This window comes from Schistocerca serialis, chromosome 2 (genome assembly GCF_023864345.2).
Source record: "Schistocerca serialis cubense isolate TAMUIC-IGC-003099 chromosome 2, iqSchSeri2.2, whole genome shotgun sequence".
Lineage (NCBI taxonomy): Eukaryota > Metazoa > Arthropoda > Insecta > Orthoptera > Acrididae > Schistocerca > Schistocerca serialis.
Window position 1 is genome coordinate 83,531,412 of NC_064639.1, and position 21,894 is coordinate 83,553,305.

General features: G+C 43.3%; 1 protein-coding gene across 1 annotated transcript in view; it reads right to left on the reverse strand.

Moving 5' to 3' along the window:
- Positions 1–21,894, reverse strand: part of LOC126455447 (fatty acyl-CoA reductase 1-like) — a 232,787-nt gene that overhangs the window by 21,420 nt on the left and 189,473 nt on the right. The window contains exon 8 of the mRNA XM_050091198.1: positions 5,978–6,235. Coding sequence (XP_049947155.1) covers positions 5,978–6,235 — 258 coding nt within the window. The remainder of the gene's footprint in view (positions 1–5,977; positions 6,236–21,894) is intronic.

A 21,894-nucleotide genomic window follows, 5' to 3' on the forward strand; every position in this document is an offset into this window, starting at 1 on the left:
GCCAATGTTTCAGTGTGCCTGTGAGCTCAGCGTCTCACATGATGAGGAGGCGCTGTCTTTGAGGTATGTGGACAGCAAGACACAGACGCATTGCAGTATATTTGTAATACTGAAATAATCTGGTATGTACGGAAAATAGGAACTGAAAGACACTGCATAGCCATACTGCGCAAAGTAAAGGGTCGCTTTTTTTGACACCTAGCCACATTCTTGCATTGCGACACAGAAGTTTGAAATTTGGCTCAAAGCTGCCTCCGCAACAGTACAAAAGCTTGACGCCCTGCGAGTCGGCGACGCTTCAGACAGCAAGATGATGATACATGTGAGAAAAATGGGACAGAGCTCAGTAGTTCATGTTAAGTGTGACGTGTGTTAACGATGTTTCCGCCCGCCGCCACTGTGGACGTGTGACACGATGGGAAGGCCGTAACCCCCTCCCCCCCACTCCCTCACTTAACGACGTCTCGCCATTGCTCTTGACGCCTCTGCGATGAAGGTCAGAAGCGCGACGCCCAGCTCTGAAATCACACGGTTCTCCTGTGTGTGATCGAGGAATACATTTCAGACACACTGCCGCTCAGAATCGTCACGAAGATTTCTAAAGGTGTGAAAGGCGTTAATGAAGACCAACCCTCTCTTTGATGCGTTCTTACACTCACATTTTGCTGTCGAAAACGATTGTTAGAAGTGCGATGTGCAACAGGATTTCGTTCTTGACAACTTTCGTCGCTGCTGACACCCTGACGATTCAACCGTTCTTTAAGGACAATGCGGTGCTGCCAGCCAATTTAATGTGATCTGATCATTTGGAATGCTGCTCGACCGCAATTTTTGCTTTGGTAGAACCATTAGGGACCGTTCAAAACCATTCAACGAAAATTTAACGTGATCCGAAGCGTCAAAAGGGTATTGATGGTTTCTTAGCTCCCTGTTTTGCACTCTTCTGTAGCGAGACCGTGGGAGATACGACAATGATGCGTGGGTGAATATAGCGGTAAAGGGTCTCTGTAGCACCCCCCGGCTCAGCAACATCCTCTCTGCCAGCAGCACACTTTTTTTAAGCAACTTAAAAATGCACTGTGTAAAGAAACACCTCGCCCAAGCCATATAGGCTCCTGCAGTCAGGCAACCCCTTCGATACCCTACAACTGAGTGGCACTAAACTGCTGCTCCAGTATCTGCTGATGAGTGTGCAGAACGTGTACACCAGAGCAAAAATTTTAGTCGCAATACACTCCAAAGACGTCATATCTCGTACAGTGGGGCTGCAGCCCCACGATGTTCTTAGAGAAGGACACAGGGTGTATCAGCAGCGTCGAAAGTTGTAAAGAACGTCGTCCTGTTCCACACGGCGTTGCAAACATTCGTTCTGACGGCGAGATGTTTGTAAACCAACGCCTCAAGGGAAGGGCTGGTTTCATTGACGCTCATTATACTTCCTCCTGAGGCCTTTCCGTGTCGATTCTCAGAGGCGATGTGTTCTTCGGCCACCCATTACTAAACTATGTGATTTCACGGCGTTGCGTTGCGGTCCTGACCTCCACCGCAGAGGCGTCAAAAGAAGAAGTGATGTGTGGTTGCTGTCTGAAACGCGACCGTGTCCGAGGGCGATGTTGCAGGGCACCTCTGAGCAAAATCTTACACTTCTGCGTTGCAATGGTGACCATTTATTCTTTTACACAATAAAGAAGAATTTCTCCTAGTGTAACAAGTAAATGAGCATTGTACTTTACACATGAAACGAATGAAGCAGTGCAGTTGTTAAGACTCTGGGCTCATATTCAGAAGCATAGAGGTTTATGTTCTGTCTGCTCATTGCGATCGTGGTTTTCTGTTGTTTTCATAAATAATTTCACGCGAACGCTGGAATGATTACTTAAGTAAGACAGTGGCCAACGACCTAAATATATCAATATATGTACTAGAATCGACATATTTGTCGCCGAAGAACAGGAACTGAAAACATTTCTCGTTTATACTTCACACTCACAAGAAACCACTTGAGTGCTAGGTCGCAAGTTCAATCTGAAGTAAGGCTCATTTTAAAGTGGTAACATTCACGACAGGAAATACATTAGCTGCTAATGACTCATCGTGTGCATCAGGAGGGCGATAGGAAATGAGTGTCCGGTAGGAGCAGAAATCAAGCTTCTATGGAATGTATGCATTATTCTTTACAATATGGAAATCGCCTACATTCAAGAAATGCTCAAAACAAACCACTGACTTGCACCATGAACACCGAATGAAAAATGGCAGGCCACCGTGATCACTAAGATTCGCACCATCATGAAATCGAACTCCTTGGGAGCTACAAACTGTGAAGGTCGTTCAGCTAGGTATCCACTCTTAAATAACGAACATGGAATCATACTGGCGTAATGCGGTGATGAGAGCTGGTGGAATGTGATGGGATGCAACCGAATACGAAACGCTGTGCCGTGGAGCTTATCCTGAAACTGGCCACCCTTAAAGGAGTAGCTGCAGATAGTGCGACAATGTGTTCTACAGGCACGGAGAAAACAAACATCCAGAGTCTGAAATTGTCCAGTGGTTCTAGGTGCCATGAATTGCAATGTCACACGCTTTCCAGGAGGAATAGTTTACTCTAAAGAAGGATGATATGTATCCGCAGACCAGGAATTACGCAAAAGCAAGTTATTTTGACCAGCAAGTTGCTAAAAGCAGTGCTCATGGCACAGTTGTAATTCTCTTACTCCAATTTTGCCACTCTCTCTTGCTGTGACTTGAATATTCGCTACTACCTTTGCAAGATCATGCACACAACAAAGAATAGTAGGGGCCAGAGCACCTCCTACATCTCGCAGCACAATAAATAACTTTCCAGCCAATTTACCACGCAGATTAACAATCGGCATATTTATACAAGAATGCGTTAGGCACTGATGTTAGTTGATCTTGATAAGACTCTCTTGGTGCGTCCCCTTTTCTTATGCACTACACGGTTACACTGTTGCGGAGTTATTCGAAATCTGTACATAATTGTTTTTTTTTACTATGTTGTGGATTATCTTACACGTGCGCAATGATGTTTAGTACCTGCTCCTTGGACAATGATTGTCGGTTAGTACGTTCCACTAGAGACGGATTTTGTCGCTCTTTGTCCGACGAGGATGATAAACTACATGACCCGACACCTGTTTCATTATCACTTTCACTTGTTAAGCGTGTGCGATCACCATTGCACTCCTTATGTACATTGACCGCACCGTCGAGTGTATACATCGCACATTCCACTGACTCAACTTTCGGAAATTCTAGTATTTTATCTGCCACCTCCTTCTCACTGCGGTTCCTTGGGTTCCTTTCTGACGAAATGGCAACTTCTGCAACTGTTGTAGGTATAATGCAATGTGAAATTCCTTATGTTCCCTTTCGATGAAACAACAATTTCGGCGACTGTTGTAGGTATAGTACAATGTTCGCTTCATTTATCGTTGCCTTTGCTCTGCTTTGTACGAACACCACTAACACTGTAGCGCTGCTGGGAGTTACTCGTCGACTAAGTAGCTCAACTACACTCCGTAGCCTCATTCTGCCCACTGAATACCTCCAGTCCCGCCCCCTCTCGCCATTAGCAGCCAATATTGTGGCTGCATGGTAGACAATACGTGGGGTGTCGAATCCCTTAGACATCTTTGGTCATTTACGACCTTGCACTCAAGGGGTTCGTTGTGAGTTTTGAATATATGACACGTTTCGATCTTTCTGGATCAGCTTCAAATCTATATAGTTGCTCCAGCTGGCATTGTGCATGCTAAACAATAACACATTTTATGACTAACGATAGATTCTTTTTCTCCAATGTTTTACTGTCAGTCGCACAAGCCACTATACAACTATATCCCTTTATTCTAGTTTTATTCTCTTTCAACTTTCCACCCCCCATTGTCTCGCTGCATAGAAATACTAGAAGCCATCCGAGTTTCGGGAAAACAGAGCACAGTCTCTTCTTCACTCGGCCTTACTCCCCTTCGCGCAGAAAACTCACCGATTGACACCCAGCAGATGTGTGACCCTTCCACGTGGCTGAAGACGCATGGCAATTTTATCCGCGTCAAAATGCTACTCGAGGCGTAGTGGAAGAACACGAAGTCGACACACACAGCGCCTTCGTTGTCTCTGCGCAAGCCAGTGAGATCCAGACGCTCAGACAGCAGCGTCATTATCCGAGATAGTATCAGTCATCATCGGAAACTTCCGCCAGGCTCCCTCTTTCGCGTACAGCAGACATATGAAGATCACTTGAATCTGCCCAGGGCATGTATTGTTTTATGGGGCGCCTGAGACCACTGGCGAAGCATGCGCTTAGCATCTGTGTGTGTGTGTGTGTGTGTGTGTGTGTGTGTGTGTGCGTGCGTGACATTTCCTACACCTGCAAATATTCGTGCACAATTAATGACGCACCGATAAGTCACTGTGTCAGGATACATAGTTGCTGCACGCGGGACTCATTCGACCATCATCCACAGCCCTGGCTGAAGCCTGGACACGGCACTTTTGACAAGCCGGGTTGAAGCCTGTTGCTTCTCAATGCCGGCAGTTGTGACATAATACGTGAATTTTAATCCAGATGCACTGAATTTCTTCCCAATTTTGACGCTCTACTCTCCTAGTCTCTGCCACGCAAGAAATGGATGCACTCCTCTCTTGAGTGCTAGAACAACATCTATATGTCATCTTCACTCAGGTCAGAGCCTCTATCAAAATCGTCTCTTTGGTTAACTCGGTAACCTGATTCCTATTCATTTCGAGGTGAATTCCTGAAATTTCGGCTTTATTGCGAAAAAACTGATATCCTTTTGGAGTCATCTCCAATGATGAAAGATTACAAAGTTATTAGCATTCTTATTGCTGTGGCCGCCCAGTTCATACATCGTAGCTCCTTTTGAATCGGCATCCCACTTCACGTCCAGCCAACACGGGATGCCTGCATCACAGGGCGCATATTTACCAGGAGCACCTACGACGTCTGTGTTGTGTTGCCAACACAAATATTTACCGGCGGCCGCAAGACAAGATACCAACGGCTGCCAGGGACCGCTACCCATTCGCGGAGCCTGCAGAACAGCTTCACCAGAGGTCGGAGGTAGCGTAGGGACTACTTTTATACGCCAGGCACGTCATCGCAAACACTTCCGGCATATATATCCGCCAAACGGGCCTTATAGGGCGGCGCACTGCCGGAAAAAGGGCAGTTCGAAGCACCGCTAGGAAGTATTTACAGCTGCCACCCCGGCAGCCACTGCCATACGCCTCTTCTAACTGGCCTATCTCTTTCAGCTGGACTTGTATAGTCGACGAACATCTTGACATTGTAGAATTGTTTATTGTAATCTCTCCCCGTGAAGAGTCGGGTCTTTTCTATTATTATTTGTTATTTTATATTTGTGACGATTCGCAGTTGGGATCGAGTCTGTTGTTCTTTTGGAACTTGTATTATGGTTTTGTTTTCGTGAGTCCAGTAAATTGTTTTTGGACTTGTGATTTCCACATTTCTATTCTGCTAGCGCAGACACTTCACTTATCGCATCGACTTTTTTCTCCCACAGGGCACCATCTATACATCTGCTTCTGCTGTATTGCAATTAAAATTCTAATGTAATGTGTTACGTACGTATTCATTGGCAAAATTCATTTATTTGCATGAGATCTTTGAGTATCTAGTTTTACCTTTATCTGTTGGTATCAATTACGAGAAATTTTAATATTTACTGATATGTAATTGTTATTTCAGTTTATGTTTCGAATTTCTGTGACTGAACGTTTGCATGTAAATGAAGTGCGCTTATAAACTATGTGTACGGTATAGACGTGTATATGGAGCCAGTCTTATAGTTTTTATAGGTTTTATAGGTCAATAAGCAAGTATAGTGAGGTGGAGATTTGTTGGGTAGCGCAATGATATTTGTGAGTCGACTGTAGTAGTTGTACTGAATAAAAGAAGTACACATACCAATGAAATTTCTTCCTGGCTGCTTCCAAGTTGTCGAGGCTCTCATTGAAAATGTACATGCGCAATCCACGCATAGCATTTTTATAATGCCACTCGAAGTCAATGTCTGCGACGTCACAGGGAAACAGTTTGCGGTCGGCTTCTCCCATATGGCCCCACATACACACCAAGTTGTCGTCTTTGAAAGTCCACTCTTTAGTGGTAAATGTCTCCAGGGCTTGCACGGTTCCATGAATACGCGCGTACACGTTCCACAGTCTGCAACATACATGCGCTGTCAATGCTGCAAACAGATCATCCTTGTCATGATTAACAGTGAAGCTCATAGTTAAAAATAAAAATTTTATTACGGTAAACATCGGAACATTTTGGTAAATCCTAAATATGTCTATGACTGTTCCATAAATACAGGATGAAAGTAAATAAAACCGACAAACTGCAGGGACCAATTCCTGGCTGAAAATGGAAGAGAGAAGGTCCTATGAACATGTTTCCGGATATGCATTGCAACCACGGTAGATGGCGCTGACAAATGAAAGTTCCTCTGACTACATGCTGTATGTTCCTTGCGTGCCGCGCGGTGTTAGCCGAGCGGTCTGGGAGCTGAAGTCATGGACTGTGAGGCTGGTTCAAATGGCTCTGAGCACTTCTGAGGTCATCAGTCCCCTAGAATTAGAACTACTTAAACCTAACTAACCTAAGGACATCACACACATCCATGCCCGAGGCAGGATTCGAACCTGCGACCGTAGCGGTCGCGCAGCTCCAGACTGTAGCGCCTAGAACCGCTCGACCACTCCAGCCGGCTGAGGCTGGTCCCGGCAGAGGTTCGAGTCCTCTCTCAGGCATGGATGTGTGTGTTTGTCTTTAGGATAGTTTAGCTTAAGTAGTGTGTAAGCTTAGGGACTGATGACCTTAGCAGTTAAGACCCATAAGATTTCACACACATTTGAACATTTTTGATCCTTGCGTCTTGCAGGCTGTGTGATTGACGCAGTGTACTGTAAACAGGCGAATGGTTCCCTATTCATGTTTGCGTACTGCCAAGCAGGTGGTGACGGTCGAGAGGCAGCTCAACTATACCAAAATAAGTACCCCCACAGACAACAACCACGTCACACAACATTTCCCTTAACCGAGCGCTCCTGCCGTACATCGGCCTAAGCCGTGATGTGACACCAGATTTGGTTCCACATTTTTGTCCTTAACATTTATAGTGACCAACGAGCTCACGGCGACGAGCTGTTGCTTCTGGTTGAATTTCTACACGAGGGACCAGTTCGCACATTTGTCTCATCTCATCCGCCAGCCCATTCTGCTGGCTAGTGAGACGTGTTCGCTCGTCTTTGACTTCTAACGTTCCTTCCTGTGTCTTTTCAGCCACTGCCTGTCCCTGCTTTTTAAGAGCAGAAATAGCCTTCTTGGGCGCGCTCATTCCGACCTTTGCCAGCGCTGCCTGATCTCGCGCACTCTCGTCCTAGTAATCTGGCTGTCTTAGGCAGGCGTCTGGAATTTACCGCTACTTCTTGCGTCTCATCTGACGTTTTCCTAATGTCTTCAACCTCTGCTTTTACACCCTTAACTTTATCCTGACCTAAATTACGTTTTCGACAAGCTCATCAGCCTTTCTTTGAACTTTCTTAATTTCTCCTTGTGTTGTTGCTTCTGAATTTCCCTAATCTCTTTAATGAGGTTCTCCTGTCACTAATATTATGTCTGTCGTCTCCTTTCTTCTATTTCTTGTCGTCTCTTCTCTGCCTCTTACATAAACCGAACGATCGTTTATAATTATGCACTTCCAGTAACCTCCCCAGGACTAGAAGCTCGCGACACAATTGCGCTGTGGCGCATAGTCTGCGGAATCGGACTCTTGCTTTCCCTGACTGTACCTCTTTCCGTGTTTACAGACCCTACGTGACCTGCCACCTCAGCATCATTTTCACTTTCATTTCATGGGTGAAATGAGCCCTCATAATCGGAGTATTCGGCATCTGACATTTGTGCCCTGTTTGCTGAGTGATTTAAATGAGCTGGTTCCGCAGTCCTATCTTGTTTTGCATCAATGACTGACTCTTGTTCCATTTTGGACAACAATAGTGCGAGGCTTTTCTCACCACACACACAAGCTTAGCTTCTCGTAGGCATTCAAATCACCTGCTACTTCTGCAGGCTTCTGACTCAAATGCATCACGCTCCGTATTTCCATTCGGACATTTTTCAAATAATGCACACACTTCTGCCTAAGCCCATGAAACAAGACTTACACTGAAATGTCGTACACATCCCCATTAGCAATTTGCTCATCTGCTTTTACTAGGAGAAACACTCTCCTAGCCTTCTTAACTGATTTATTAACTTCCATAAACATAGTTGCTATAATGACATCATGATCTCTACTGCCCGTTTGTATACCGACATTGTCGATAATATTCAGCCGATTTGTGGCTAAAAGATCTAAGATATTTCCAGTGATTGTGGACTACCAAACTAGCTCCTCAAGACAGTGTTCAGAAAGCATGGTTCAAAAGTACTTCGCATGACTGTCTGACTGTACCTCCTGAAATGAATCCATAGACATCCCAGTCTACAATGGTGAGCCAAAATATTATGACCACTCGCTTAATAAATTGTTTGTCCCTCTCAGGAACGAAATACATCACTGATTCTGCGTGTCAGGGACCCGACAGTTTGTTGGTAGGTCTGTGGAGGTATGTGGCATTAGATGTCTACGCACAGGTCATGTACATCGTAAATGACGAGCCGCTGATTTGCGTACGCAATGAGGAGAGATTATATCCGAAGACATTTTTCGAAACAGCTTTTAGTTGTGTTACCAGAGAAATGGGATGCGTCACCAGCAGAATGGGAGGGGATGCTCTGTCTTGGGGAATGAGATAAGAAGAATCTTGTTTGTCATACTGTTAGCTTAATAAGAAGTTCATAGCAAATATTGGTCTAGCGGTATGCAACGTAACATAAGATTAATATTTTTGAAGGGACAAATTTCTTGAGAAGTGTGTATGACAGTTACAAAGATAGCTTCCGAAGCTTAAGTGAAAAGAATTTATATCTAGATTACACACTCAGTGAAGAAGATGTCACTGGTGTAGTATTGGCCAAACTGCCAGGAGTGTACGGGAAAAATTAACGGGAATTTGTAAAAAGAAAACTGAACATATTCTACAAGCATTAGCCCAGTCAGATGCTTTGTCGGAAGAAGAGACAACCAATAACGATTCCGAGGTCGGAGGTATGAACTGGCGGTCAAGAAAAAGTAGAAACTGGTGGGCTCATAATGGAGATCACATGAGACAAGAGAGAACGAGAGGCACAGTAACTGCTTTAATAGGCGTGGAAGAGGAGGCTGGAATCGGGATGATACGAACAGTAACAGACGATATACAGAACGTAATGAGAGAAACAATGGTAACAGGGTATATGTTGTTGTTGTGGTCTTCAGTCCTGAGACTGGTTTGATGCAGCTCTCCATGCTACTCTATCCTGTGCAAGCTTTTTCATCTCCCAGTACCTACTGCAACCTACATCCTTCTGAATCTGCTTAGTGTATTCATCTCTTGATCTCCCTCTACGATTTTTACCCTCCACGCTGCCCTCCAATACTAAATTGGTGATCCCTTGATGCCTCAGAACATGTCCTACCAACCGATCCCTTCTTCTGGTCAAGTTGTGCCACAAACTTCTCTTCTCCCCAATCCTATTCAATACTTCCTCATTAGTTATGTGATCTACCCATCTAATCTTCAGCATTCTTCTGTAGCACCACATTTCGAAAGCTTCTAATCTCTTACTGTCCAAACTAGTCATCGTCTATGTTTCACTTCCATACATGGCTACACTCCATACGAATACTTTCAGAAATGACTTCCTGACACTTAAATCAATACTGGATGTTAACAAATTTCTCTTCTTCAGAAACGCTTTCCTTGCCAGTGCCAGCCTACATTCTATATCCTCTCTACTTCGACCATCATCAGTTATTTTGCTCCCCAAATAGCAAAACTCCTTTACTACTTTAAGTGCCTCATTTCCTAATCTAATTCCCTCAGCATCACCCGACTTAATTAGACTACATTCCACTATCCTTGTTTTGCTTTTGTTGATGTTCATCTTATATCCTCCTTTCAAGACACTGTCCATTCCATTCAACTGCTCTTCCAAGTCCTTTGCTGTCTCTGACAGAACTACAATGTCATCGGCGAACCTCAAAGTTTTTATTTCTTCTCCATGAATTTTAATACCGACTCCGAATTCTTCTTTTGTTTCCTTTACTGGTTGCTCAATATACAGATTGAACAACATCGGGTAGAGGCTACAACCCTGTCTTACTCCCTTCCCAACCACTGCTTCCCTTTCATGTCCCTCGACTCTTATAACTGCCATCTGGTTTCTGTACAAATTGTAAATAGCCTTTCGCTCCCTGTATTTTACCCCTGCCACCTTTAGAATTTGAAAGAGAGTATTCCAGTCAACATTGTCAAAAGCTTTCTCTAAGTCTACAAATGCTAGAAACGTAGGTTTGCCTTTCCTTAATCTTTCTTCTAAGATAAGTCGTAAGGTCAGTATTGCCTCACGTGTTCCAGTGTTTCTACGGAATCCAAACTGATCTTCCCCGAGGTTGGCTTCTACCAGTTTTGCCATTCGTCTGTAAACAATTAGTGTTAGTATTTTGCAGCTGTGACTTATTAAGCTGATAGTTCGGTAATTTTCACATCTGTCAACACCCGCTTTCTTTGGGATTGGAATTATTATATTCTTCTTGAAGTCTGAGGGTATTTCGCCTGTTTCATACATCTTGCTCACCAGATGGTAGAGTTTTGTCAGGACTGACTCTCCCACGGCCGTCAGTAGTTCCAATGGAATATTGTCTACTCCGGGGGCCTCGTTTCGACTCAGGTCTTTCAGTGCTCTGTCAAACTCTTCACGCAGTATCGTATCTCCCATTTCATCTTCATCTACATTCTCTTCCATTTCCATAATATTGTCCTCAAGTACATTGCCCTTGTATAGACCCTCTATATACTCCTTCCACCTTTCTGCTTTCCCTTCTTTGCTTAGAACTGGGTTTCCATCTGAGCTCTTGATATTCATACAAGTCGTTCTCTTATCTCCAAAGGTCTCTCTAATTTTCCTGTAGGCGGTATCTATCTTACCCCTAGTGAGATGGGCCTCTACATCCTTACATTTGTCCTCTAGCCATCCCTGCTTAGCCATTTTGCACTTCCTGTCGATCTCATTTTTGAGACGTTTGTATTCCTTTTTGCCTGTTTCACTTACTGCATTTTTATATTTTCTCCTTTCATCAATTAAATTCAATATTTCTTCTGTTACCCAAGGATTTCTACTAGCCCTCGTCTTTTTACCAACTTGATCCTCTGCTGCCTTCACTACTTCATCCCTCAAAGCTACCCATTCTTCTTCTACTGTATTTATTTCCCCCATTCCTGTCAATTGCTCCCTTGTGCTCACCCTGAATCTCTGTACAACCTCTGGTTCTTTTAGTTTATCCAGGTCCCACCTCCTTAAATTCCCACCTTTTTGCAGTTTCTTCAGTTTTAATCTACAGGTCATAACCAATAGATTGTGGTCAGAGTCCACATCTGCCCCTGGAAATGTCTTACAATTTAAAACCTGGTTCCTAAATCTCTGTCTTACCATTATATAATCTATCTGATATCTTTTAGTATCTCCAGGGTTCTTCCATGTATACAACCTTCTTTCATGATTCTTAAACCAAGTGTTAGTTATGATTATGTTGTGCTCTGTGCAAAATTCTACCAGGCGGTTTCCTCTTTCATTTCTGTCCCCCAATCCATATTCACCTACTATGTTTCCTTCTCTCACTTTTCCTACACTCGAATTCCAGTCACCCATGACTATTAAATTTTCGTCTCCCTTCACAATCTGAATAATTTCTTTTATTTCATCATACATTTCTTCAATTTCTTCGTCATCTGCAGAGCTAGTTGGCATATAAACTTGTACTACTGTAGTAGGTGTAGGCTTCGTATCTATCTTGGCCACAATAATGCGTTCACTATGCTGGTTGTAGTAGCTTACCCGCATTCCTATTTTCCTATTCATTATTAAACCTACTTCTGCATTACCCCTATTTGATTTTGTGTTTATAACCCTGTAGTCACCTGACCAGAAGTCTTGTTCCTCCTGCCACCGAATTTCACTGATTCCCACTATATCTAACTTCAACCTATCCATTTCCCTTTTTAAATTTTCTAACCTACCTGCCCGATTAAGGGATCTGACATTCCACGCTCCGATCCGTAGAACGCCAGTTTTCTTTCTCCTGATAACGACATCTTCTTGAGTAGTCGCCGCCCGGAGATCCGAATGGGGGACTATTTTACCTCCGGAATATTTTACCCAAGAGGACGCCATCATCATGTAATCATACAGTAAAGCTGCATGCCCTCGGGAAATATTACGGCTGTAATTTCCCCTTGCCATCAGCCGTTCGCAGTACCAGCACAGCAAGGCAGTTTTGATTATTGTTACAAGGCCAGATCAGTCAATCATCCAGACTTTTGCCCTTGCAACTACTGAAAAGGCTGCTGCCCCTCTTCAGGAACCACACGTTTGTCTGGCCTCTCAACAGATACCCCTCCGTTGTGGTTGCACCTACGGTACGGCTATCTGTATCGCTGAAGCACGCAAGCCTCCCCACCAACGGCAAGGTCCATGGTTCATGGGGGGAGGAAAATGGTTTAATGATTAACAATGAGATGAATTCTATCCGATTTCACATGCAGCCGACAGCAGCCCCACTCACATCCGTGGCAGATATATCAAACAATGAACACAAGAACCAATAAACAAAGTTAGAAAGTAACTGAAACGTCATCAGCATAGTTTATCGTTTCCTAACAGGGTATATAGAGACCACGAAAGAGATGGCAACGAAAGGGAAAACTGGAAAGGTGTTTTAATGGGGTATGAACACGAACTCATGTAGCGAACGGATCAGTGGCAATGACACGGTTGATAAAAGGAGATTCTGGGGATGTTAGGGGAATTCTGTTTGAGGGAGACGAAGTTACAACTGAAGACGAATATCAGCCTATGGTAGGTGTTGAAGTTAATGATATTAAGACAGTTTCGGGTATTGATACAGATAATGATTTGTGCTGTGGCAGAGCGACTTGATGAACAAATGGTAAATAAAGAAGAGGCGCCAACACTACCGTTGCAAAGAGTTAATGTCGTCCGTGCAGTAGGTGGCAAGAGTTAAATGATGGAGAATCAAGTATTTTTGGACGTAAGTAGCTGTTATGGAGTTACGAAAGGTAGTATGACCCTGACGGAAAACAGTACTCAAAGCAAAATTAAATTTCGTATTCAGCTAGTCATAACGGGAAGGCACAGAATAAGTATCATTTGAATATAAGGCGCAAGTGCTTTCAACAGGAGTGTGATAAAGAGGTAAGTATTTTACAAAGCGGGAAGAATCATAATCATAATCAAGCCACAGCTCTGGGGTGTACGCATCTACAGAGCGGCAAGTTGTCATTTTTTTCCGAGTTTTCCTCGTAGTACGTTTACTAAATTTCGTGCGCTTTTTCTGTGTAAGAGATTCAATCTCGCGTTTTTTAAGGGCGAATTCTCAAAGTCTGTAGCGCAAGAGTTGCTCATTGGACAGCCAGCTATATAGCCCGATATCGCATCAGCGTCCATTGGTGACGCATCAGGAAGGTAGAAAGTTGCTGATCTAGGATTATTTTGTAGTTTAGTTCTTCAGTTACTCTTGCTAGTATGGTTAGGATGTGTGCATGCACTGTTGCGGACGGAGGGGGAACTGGCCACAATTCGCCATCAGCTGAATGCGCTTTTGGCTGAGGTCAGTCACCTTCAGGCTGCTGCCTCAGGGTGTAACAGTGAGGAGATTCCGCCGTGTCACATGTCGCTCGTTTTGCCCAGCGGCTCTGCTTCCGAGGCACCCACTAGTGTAACCGACACAGCACGATGAGTGGCGGTAGTTAACGCGTTCACGTCGCTCGAGGTAGGACCAATGAGGAAACCTGCCACCTAGCCTGAGAGTGAACTGGTGGCCGCTCCTTCAACAGGGTTCGAGCACGCACTTGGAGGGAGAGGTTTACTAGTTATCGGGAGCTCTGACATTAGGCACCTTATAGAACCCCTTAGGCAGGAGGCCTTCACGTCTGGGAAGAAAGCCAATGTGCATGCGGTATGTCTGTCCGGGGGCCTCATCCGAGATATGGAGGTGGCTATCGAGTGTGTAGCGTGCAGTCGTCGGCAAGTTGTTGCTCATATCGGCACCAACGACGCCTGTCCCATGGATTCAGAGACCATCCTCAGTTCACACAGGCGGCTGGCAGAGGACTGCTGACCTCACGTGCGGGGTCCAAGCAGATCTCGCAGTCTGCAGCGTTGTTCCTAAAGTTGCTTTGGAGACGATTGGAGGGTATCAACCGAACGCTTTGTCGACTCTGGCTGAAGATTTCTATATCTGCGTTATCGTGTGAGTAATTGTTGGACTCCCCTTGATAGGTTACGGGCGCGCTACACAAAGGAAGCAGGTACAAAGGTAGCAGAGTACTTGTGGAGACCACACAAGAGTTGTTTTTGGCTAGACGGTAATTTGAGATGCTGTGATAAACACTCAGCAGTCAATACGCAGCTAGGGAAGTCAAAGACATTTCGACAGTCGAAATTTTATCTGTAAACTGTTGAATTATTCGTAATAATGTTTGCAAATTTACTGCCCTCTATAAAATTTTTCGCGCTCGGATTACTCTTGGGACTGAGGGCGGGCTGATATCCGAAGTGGAAAGCTCTATTTAGCGAGTCGTGGAACGTATATCGAGAAAGCAGATTAGAGGCCATAGGAGGGGCGTTTTCATAGTATTTGACAAAAGTAATTTTTCTAGTAGATCGAATTTGGGTGTCATAGTGAAGTTATCCGGTCGCATACAACAGGCCTAGGTGAAACGATTAATTGTTGAATGTTTTTACGGGCAACCCGAACTCTGCTGAGTCAGTTCTACGATGAGTAACGCTGAAATACCTAGATCACGCAATTTGGAGGTGACTCTAACCTAACCAGCATAGGCTGGGATGTCTATGGATTGATGGTGGGGAGTGGGAAGGGGGAGGGGACAGACAGACAATTATGCGAAATACTTTTTAACAGGATTTCTGAATACAGTCTTTACGGGAAAGATGTGCAGCCTGCACGCAGTGGAACTATCTTAGGTCTTGTAGCTACAAAATAGGGCGGACGTTATCGAAAATGTCTTACAGAAACGTCGATTAACGATCATTATTTCATTGTAGCAACTATGGTTACGAAAGTTAATAAATCAGTATAGAAGGCTAGGCGTGTGTTTCTGATAGATAGAGCAGATAGCCAGTTGGTAGCATCTCACTTACACAATGAAATGACCTCACTTAGTTCCAGTAAGATGGACGAAGAGGACTTATGGGCAGAGCTTAATCAGACTGTAAATGGTGGTCTGGAGGATTATGTGCCTAGTAAGTGGATTAAGGACAGAAAAAACCCAGAATGGTTTAATAACGAGATGGAGAAGATACTGAGGAAGCAGAGGCTGTTGGACTCTCGGTTCAAAAGAAAAAGCGAAAGTGACGCAAGCGAAGACCAGTAGATATTCTTGTGTCTGTGAAAAGATCTATGGGCGAAGCATACAATTAAGGCCACCGTCATACCTTAGCAAAAGATCTGGCAGAGAACGTGAGAAAATTCTGGTCTGGAGAGCTACATGCCTAGTAAGTGGTTTAATAAAGTACGAGGGTTATTCGGAAAGCAAGAAACGATCGGTCGTGTAATGAAAACCACAATGAAAATCCGATGAAGTTTTGCACAGGTGTGTTGGACAGTGTCTCTAGCATGCCCGACGATCGCATTACGTCGTTCTTTTTAATTCTGAGCACACAGGGAGCACATAAATAAACCTAGAACAACAGTGTCTCCCGCCAAGTATGAGGGCGTGGTGAGAAATCTCGCCTGAAGCTATGCAACCAACATTGCATAACTGTCGTGCGTTTTCTTCTTCAAAACAATTCCGCAGGGGCAATGAAGATGGTCCTACAATGTTCTCAATAGGAAATGTTTGATTACCCACAATACAGCCCGTAATTGTCTTCATCTGAGTTTCATCTCTGCTCACATGAACCACTGACTATGAAGACAAAATTCTGGCACAGACAACGAGCTATAAGCCAGCGTAGATAATTTGCGGAAAGCACTGGTGGCTGCCTTCTGTAGCAAGGGTATTGAAAAGTTGGTACAACGCTACGACAAACGTCTAAGTCGAATCGGCGACTATAGGGATAAGTAGCTGAAAGTTGTAGCTAACTGCTGCAAAAAAAAACAGTTTTGATTTTCACTGTGGTTTCCATTTCGCGACCTATCGTTCCTTACTATCCGAACAGCCCTCGTAATTTAGAAGGTGATATGGGAGCAGAGGCTGTTGAGCTCTCGGTTCCAAAGAGAAAGCCTAAATGACGACAAGCAAAGGTTAGTAGAGCTTCTCGCATCTGTGAAAAGACCTATGCGCAAAACATACAACCACTACCATTGTCACACATTAACAAAAGATCTGTCAGAGAACACGAGAAAATTCTGGTCGTATGTAAAATGGCTAAGCAGGTTTAAGGCCTTCATTCAGCCCCCCGCTGATCCGTTTTGGTATGGCAGTTGAAGATAGCAAAACGAAAGATGAAATTTTAAATTTTACATTAAAAAATCGTTCATATAGGATAATCGTACAAACATACTGTCATTTGACCATCAGGCAAACTTCTGTATGGTCAATAATGATACTTGGCGTAGAGAAACAACTGAAAGATCTGAAAGAATAAATTACGAGCTATGGATGGAATCTCAGTTCCGATTTAAAAAGAGTGCACTACGGCACTGGCCCCTTACATAGCTTGCATTTCTCGCGAATCTCTCGCCCAGCACTAAGCCCCAGCGACTGGAAACAATCACACGGGACTCAAGCATATAAGAAGGGTAAAAGAACCGACCAGCAAAATTACAGACGAATATCCCTAACTTCGGTGTGCTGCAGAATTCTTGAACACGTCCTCAGTGTGAATAGCCTTTCTTGAGACTGAGAAGCTTATGTCCACGAATTAGCATGGTATTAGAAAGCATCACTTGTGCGAAAGTCAGTTCGAATTTTTCTCACATGATACACCGAGAACGATGGCTGAAGTGCAACAGGCAGTTTCCATATTTCTAGATTTCCAGAAAGCATTCGACAAGGTGCCCCTTTGCACGCTGTTAACTAGGGTACGACCATTTGGAGTAAGTTCTCAGATATGTATGAGTGGTCGAAGACTAATTAAATAACTCAACCCAGTTTGTTGTCCTCGACGGCGAATGTTCATCAGAGACAGGGGTATCGTCGTGAGTGCCCCAGAAAACTGTGACAGGATGGGTATTGTTCTCTCTATACGTCAATGATTAGGCGGACAGGGTGTGCAGCAATCAGCGGTTGTTTGCTGATGATGCTGTGGTGTGATTGCAAGAAGATAGAAGAGGACTTAGACACTGATGACGCTGTGGTGTGATTGCAGGAAGATAGAAGAGGACTTAGACAACATTTCCAACTGGTTGAAAATTGGCTGCCAGGTCTAAATGTGGAAAAAAATGTAAGTTAATTCGGATGAGTAGCAAGAACAAACCTGTAATGTTAGGTTACAGTGTTACAAGTGTGTTATTGACACAGTCAAGTCGTTTGAATATCTTGGCGTAACGTTGCAGAGCGATATGGAATGGGAAGAGCATGTGAGAACTGTGGTAGAGAGGGTGACTGTTAGGAAAGAGTGGTTCACCTATAAAGGAGACCGCATATATGAAGGTGCTGCGACCTGCTCTTGAGTACTGGTTGAGTGTTTGAGATCTGTACCTGGTCGGATTGAAAGAAGACATCGAAAGTGCTAGATTTATTGCCCGAAGGTTCGAACAACGCGCAAGTGTTACGGGAATATTCCGGGAACTCAAATGAGAATCTCTGGAGGGAAGGCGACGTTCTTTTGGAGAAACACAATTGACAAAATTTAGAGAACTGGTATTAGAAGCTGACTGCCGAACGATTCCACTGCTTGCAACATGACTGCACGTAAGGAACATGACTATAAAATCCGAGAAGTTAGGGCTCGTACAGAGGCATATAGACCAGGGGTTCCCAACAAAATTTTCTCGAGGACCCCCTCATCGAGCATGATTGGCACCTTGTCATATCACACTTTGTGCCAAGAAAGAAGACACGAACTCATCTGTAAGTTAAAAAAATTTGTCAAGATCCTACCACGAGAAAGCAATCTTACTTTCATATGAATAAGAAGTTGCACATGCTCACTGCCGATCTCTTTACACAACAAAGAAAATAATCTGGATTGTAGGTGTCGAGTTTTAATGTAGTTGATGATTTGAACTACTCCATTAAGTATCTTTTGCAAAGGTTCAGACAAGCTTTTGGCTACTAAGGCTTCACGCAACAGAGAGTCCATTTCACTCAGGGGCTACCGCTTTGATACGAGCTAGAAGACCTGTTTCTTTGCCAGCCATTGAGTTTGCTCAATCCGTCGACAAGCCTACACATTTTTTTTAGGTGACGTCGTGTTCATTGAGATAATTACTTAATCCAGTTAAAATATCGTCTGCTGTTGTATGCAGTAGTTCGCATGAAGAAAGAAGATTTTTGAACACTTGGTCCTCCCATAAGAATCGTTCGAACACCAACATTATAGCTGTTTTTGATATGTCTGTGCTTTCAACTAATTGTAGAGCGTACATGTCACTCATGCAAAGTCTAACCAGCAATGTTTCTTCGGTGGTAAATGCCATATCAGTAATTCGTCTTTGAACAGTATTATTTGAAAGCGGGACAGTTCCTAATATCTTAGCAGCTACGTCACCTAAGATTCTCTTCCAAAGTATTATTCTGATGGCAGTATAAGTTCCTCAGAAATTGTGTGGTTTTTCCCACATTTAACAACAAGCTGAGCCACCTCGTAAGACGCAAGGGTTGCATTTTCATTTACATTTGCACCACAGTGTTTGGTAATTGTTTTACGATTTGTTTTCAACTCTCCTAATTTATTTTTGAAACATAATCAGATGACGTACTTCTGTTCTCTGAGTACTTTGTATCAAGCTGGTGCTGGAGTTTTGCTGATTTCATACATTCATTCGAAAGGCTTTCATAGCAAATGACACATTGAAATATAGGCTGTTGCTCAGGTCCAGTGAACTTAAAACCGATTTCCGAGTAATCAGAGGTATATTTTCTAGTTTTTTCAGTAAGCTTAACACTGATCTTGGAAGGATTAGGTTCAAGGGACGCCGACGATTTAGGTTCAATGGACACTGACAACTTCGGTTCTAGAGTCACTGATCTACTTACTTGAACATCTAATGCATTATCTTCCTCTTCACCTGTAGGCCTTTCTCGTTTTAACGAACCACTTTTTAACCAGCGGTCCATTTTTAACAACGCGAACTGAATCTTGCGTGAAAAACAACGCTCTACAAACACTACTGTTTTAATACAGCATATTGAATATGTAAACAGTACGGTCTGTGAAAGCACTGGCAATAAATTAGCAATGGCCGATTGTCGTTTGAAATGTGAGATTCTTATTAAAGTGACTGTCAGTTGTCAGCTGCAAAGAGGTAGAGCGCGCAGTCTAACTGCAAACATCAGAACTATTTGCCTATATCTAATTCTAGTTTTGCGCTAGAATGTGCTAGTGTCAGTTGATTCTAGGAAGACGCTACACGCAGAAGTTAGCGTCCGGTAAAGATCTGCTCATGCTGGAAGCGGCTAAAACAAAAAAGTCTGTTGTCATACGAAGTATATTTAATAAATTTTTTATTCTAACAGCATCATGCGGACCCCTGTGGCGTAGTTCGGGGAGCCCTGGGGGTTCGCTGACCACCTGCTGGGAACCACTGATGTAGACAATCGTTTATCCCTCTGTTTCCGAGTGAAACAGGAAAGCAAATGATAGTGGTACAGGATACCCTCCGCCACGCACAGTTGTGTGGCTTGGGAAATATAAATGTAGATGTGGATGTAGAAAATATGGTTGGAGCAAAAACAGTAAGTGAGAAAAAGGATAAAGTAATGAATTCTGATGTCAGAGATCTATATGATAAATAACAGTGATAAGAGAGATAAATTTTCCTTGCGCATAGTAGATAATGTGCCATTGTACTGTGTCATAATGGGACCTATCTGTATATTTTCTGCCTCTGTAGTGTCAATTATCGAAAAATGCTCCGATGGATTTTCTTGGAACGGCCAGCGAGCAGCTAAAAAATGTAATGTTGTAATATCAATGTTTCCTTGGTGTCTTCGCAAATTTTAGATACGTAAATAATATTTAGAAACGCATTTATTATCTTGTGTATTACATTTAAGGTGTTAAGTTTCTTAGGCTATTTATGAATTGAAAGAGTAATTATCCCTAATTTTTCGCGAGTGTGTGTGGTAAATTTGAAGTTTCTGTTTAATGCAATTCATTTGAATCCTAAGGAAATCTATTCGAAAACTGCATGTTTAACGTTGTGTGATGAGCAACTAAATTTATATGATGGAAGAAAGTAACAAGTAAAATAACTGCACAAGAAAAAATAAAATGACCATCATTGTCCAGACTATGGACAGGGTATGTAGGACAGCAATCCTAGTGTTTCCAAAATTGCGATGTTGTTTACAAAAACTTCCAATTTTGAAAGGAAGCTACAGTGGGGCATGTGTAAGGTTCCCCTTATTTTCGAACCACGTTCCATTTCTCTTATTTCCCAAATATTCATTTAATGTCGCGTCTGCAGGTATCAGTTGCATTCAGTAAGCTCAATCAGTAGTGGAGAACGCATTAGCAGGCCACAAGACATCAGTTCTCACGCTAGCTGAAACAACCAATGGATCATCTAATGCTGCCAGTACGAGGGTGAGACACAGTGGCTAGCCGTAAGACAGGTACATCAGCGGAATTTATGTAGGGAAACCGCAGTTATTATGGCGCTAAACAAGTGATTTTATTCAAAAAGTATTACATAAAAAAGCCACTTTCCCCACTACAAGTATTACAAGTAACCTACCATTCGTAAGCACTTTCATATCCCAAGATTAGCACGTTTCTATAAACAAATGGATAATGTTTAAGTTAAGGAAGTTGCAAGAACAGTTACGATGTTTTACGATTGTAAAAATAAGATGTCGACTGTGTGGGACACTCGCAATTCGCCAATAGGGTGCCTCCGAGTGAAGTCTAGCACGTTCCTGAAATATGGTAGTTTTGAGATATTATGTGATAATTTGTTTCATTGTCTCCATATTACGGAGTTTTCGCATATGAACGCAACATGGCGGCATCTACAGACGTGTTGTTGTTGTAGTGGTCTTCAGTCCTGACACTCGTTTGATGCAGCTTTCCATGCTACTCTAACCTGTCCAAGCTTCTTCATCTCCCAGTACGTACTGCAGCCTACATCCCTCTGAATCTGCTTAGTGTATTCATCTCTTGGTCTCCCTCTGCGATTTTTACCCTCCACGCTGCTCTCCAATACTAAATTTTTGATCCCTTAATGCCTCAGAACATGTCCTACCAACTGATCCCTTCTTCTAGTTAAGTTGTGCTACAAACTCCTCCTCTCCCCAATCCTATTCAGTACCTCCTCATTAGTTTGTGATCTACCCATCTAATCTTCAGCATTCTTCTGTAGCACCACATTTCGAAAGCTTCTAATCTCTTACTGTCCAAACTAGTCATCGTCTATGTTTCACTTCCATACATGGCTACACTCCATACAATTAATTTCAGAAACGACTTCCTGGCACTTAAATCTATACTCGATGTTAACAAATTTCTCTTCTTCAGAAACACTT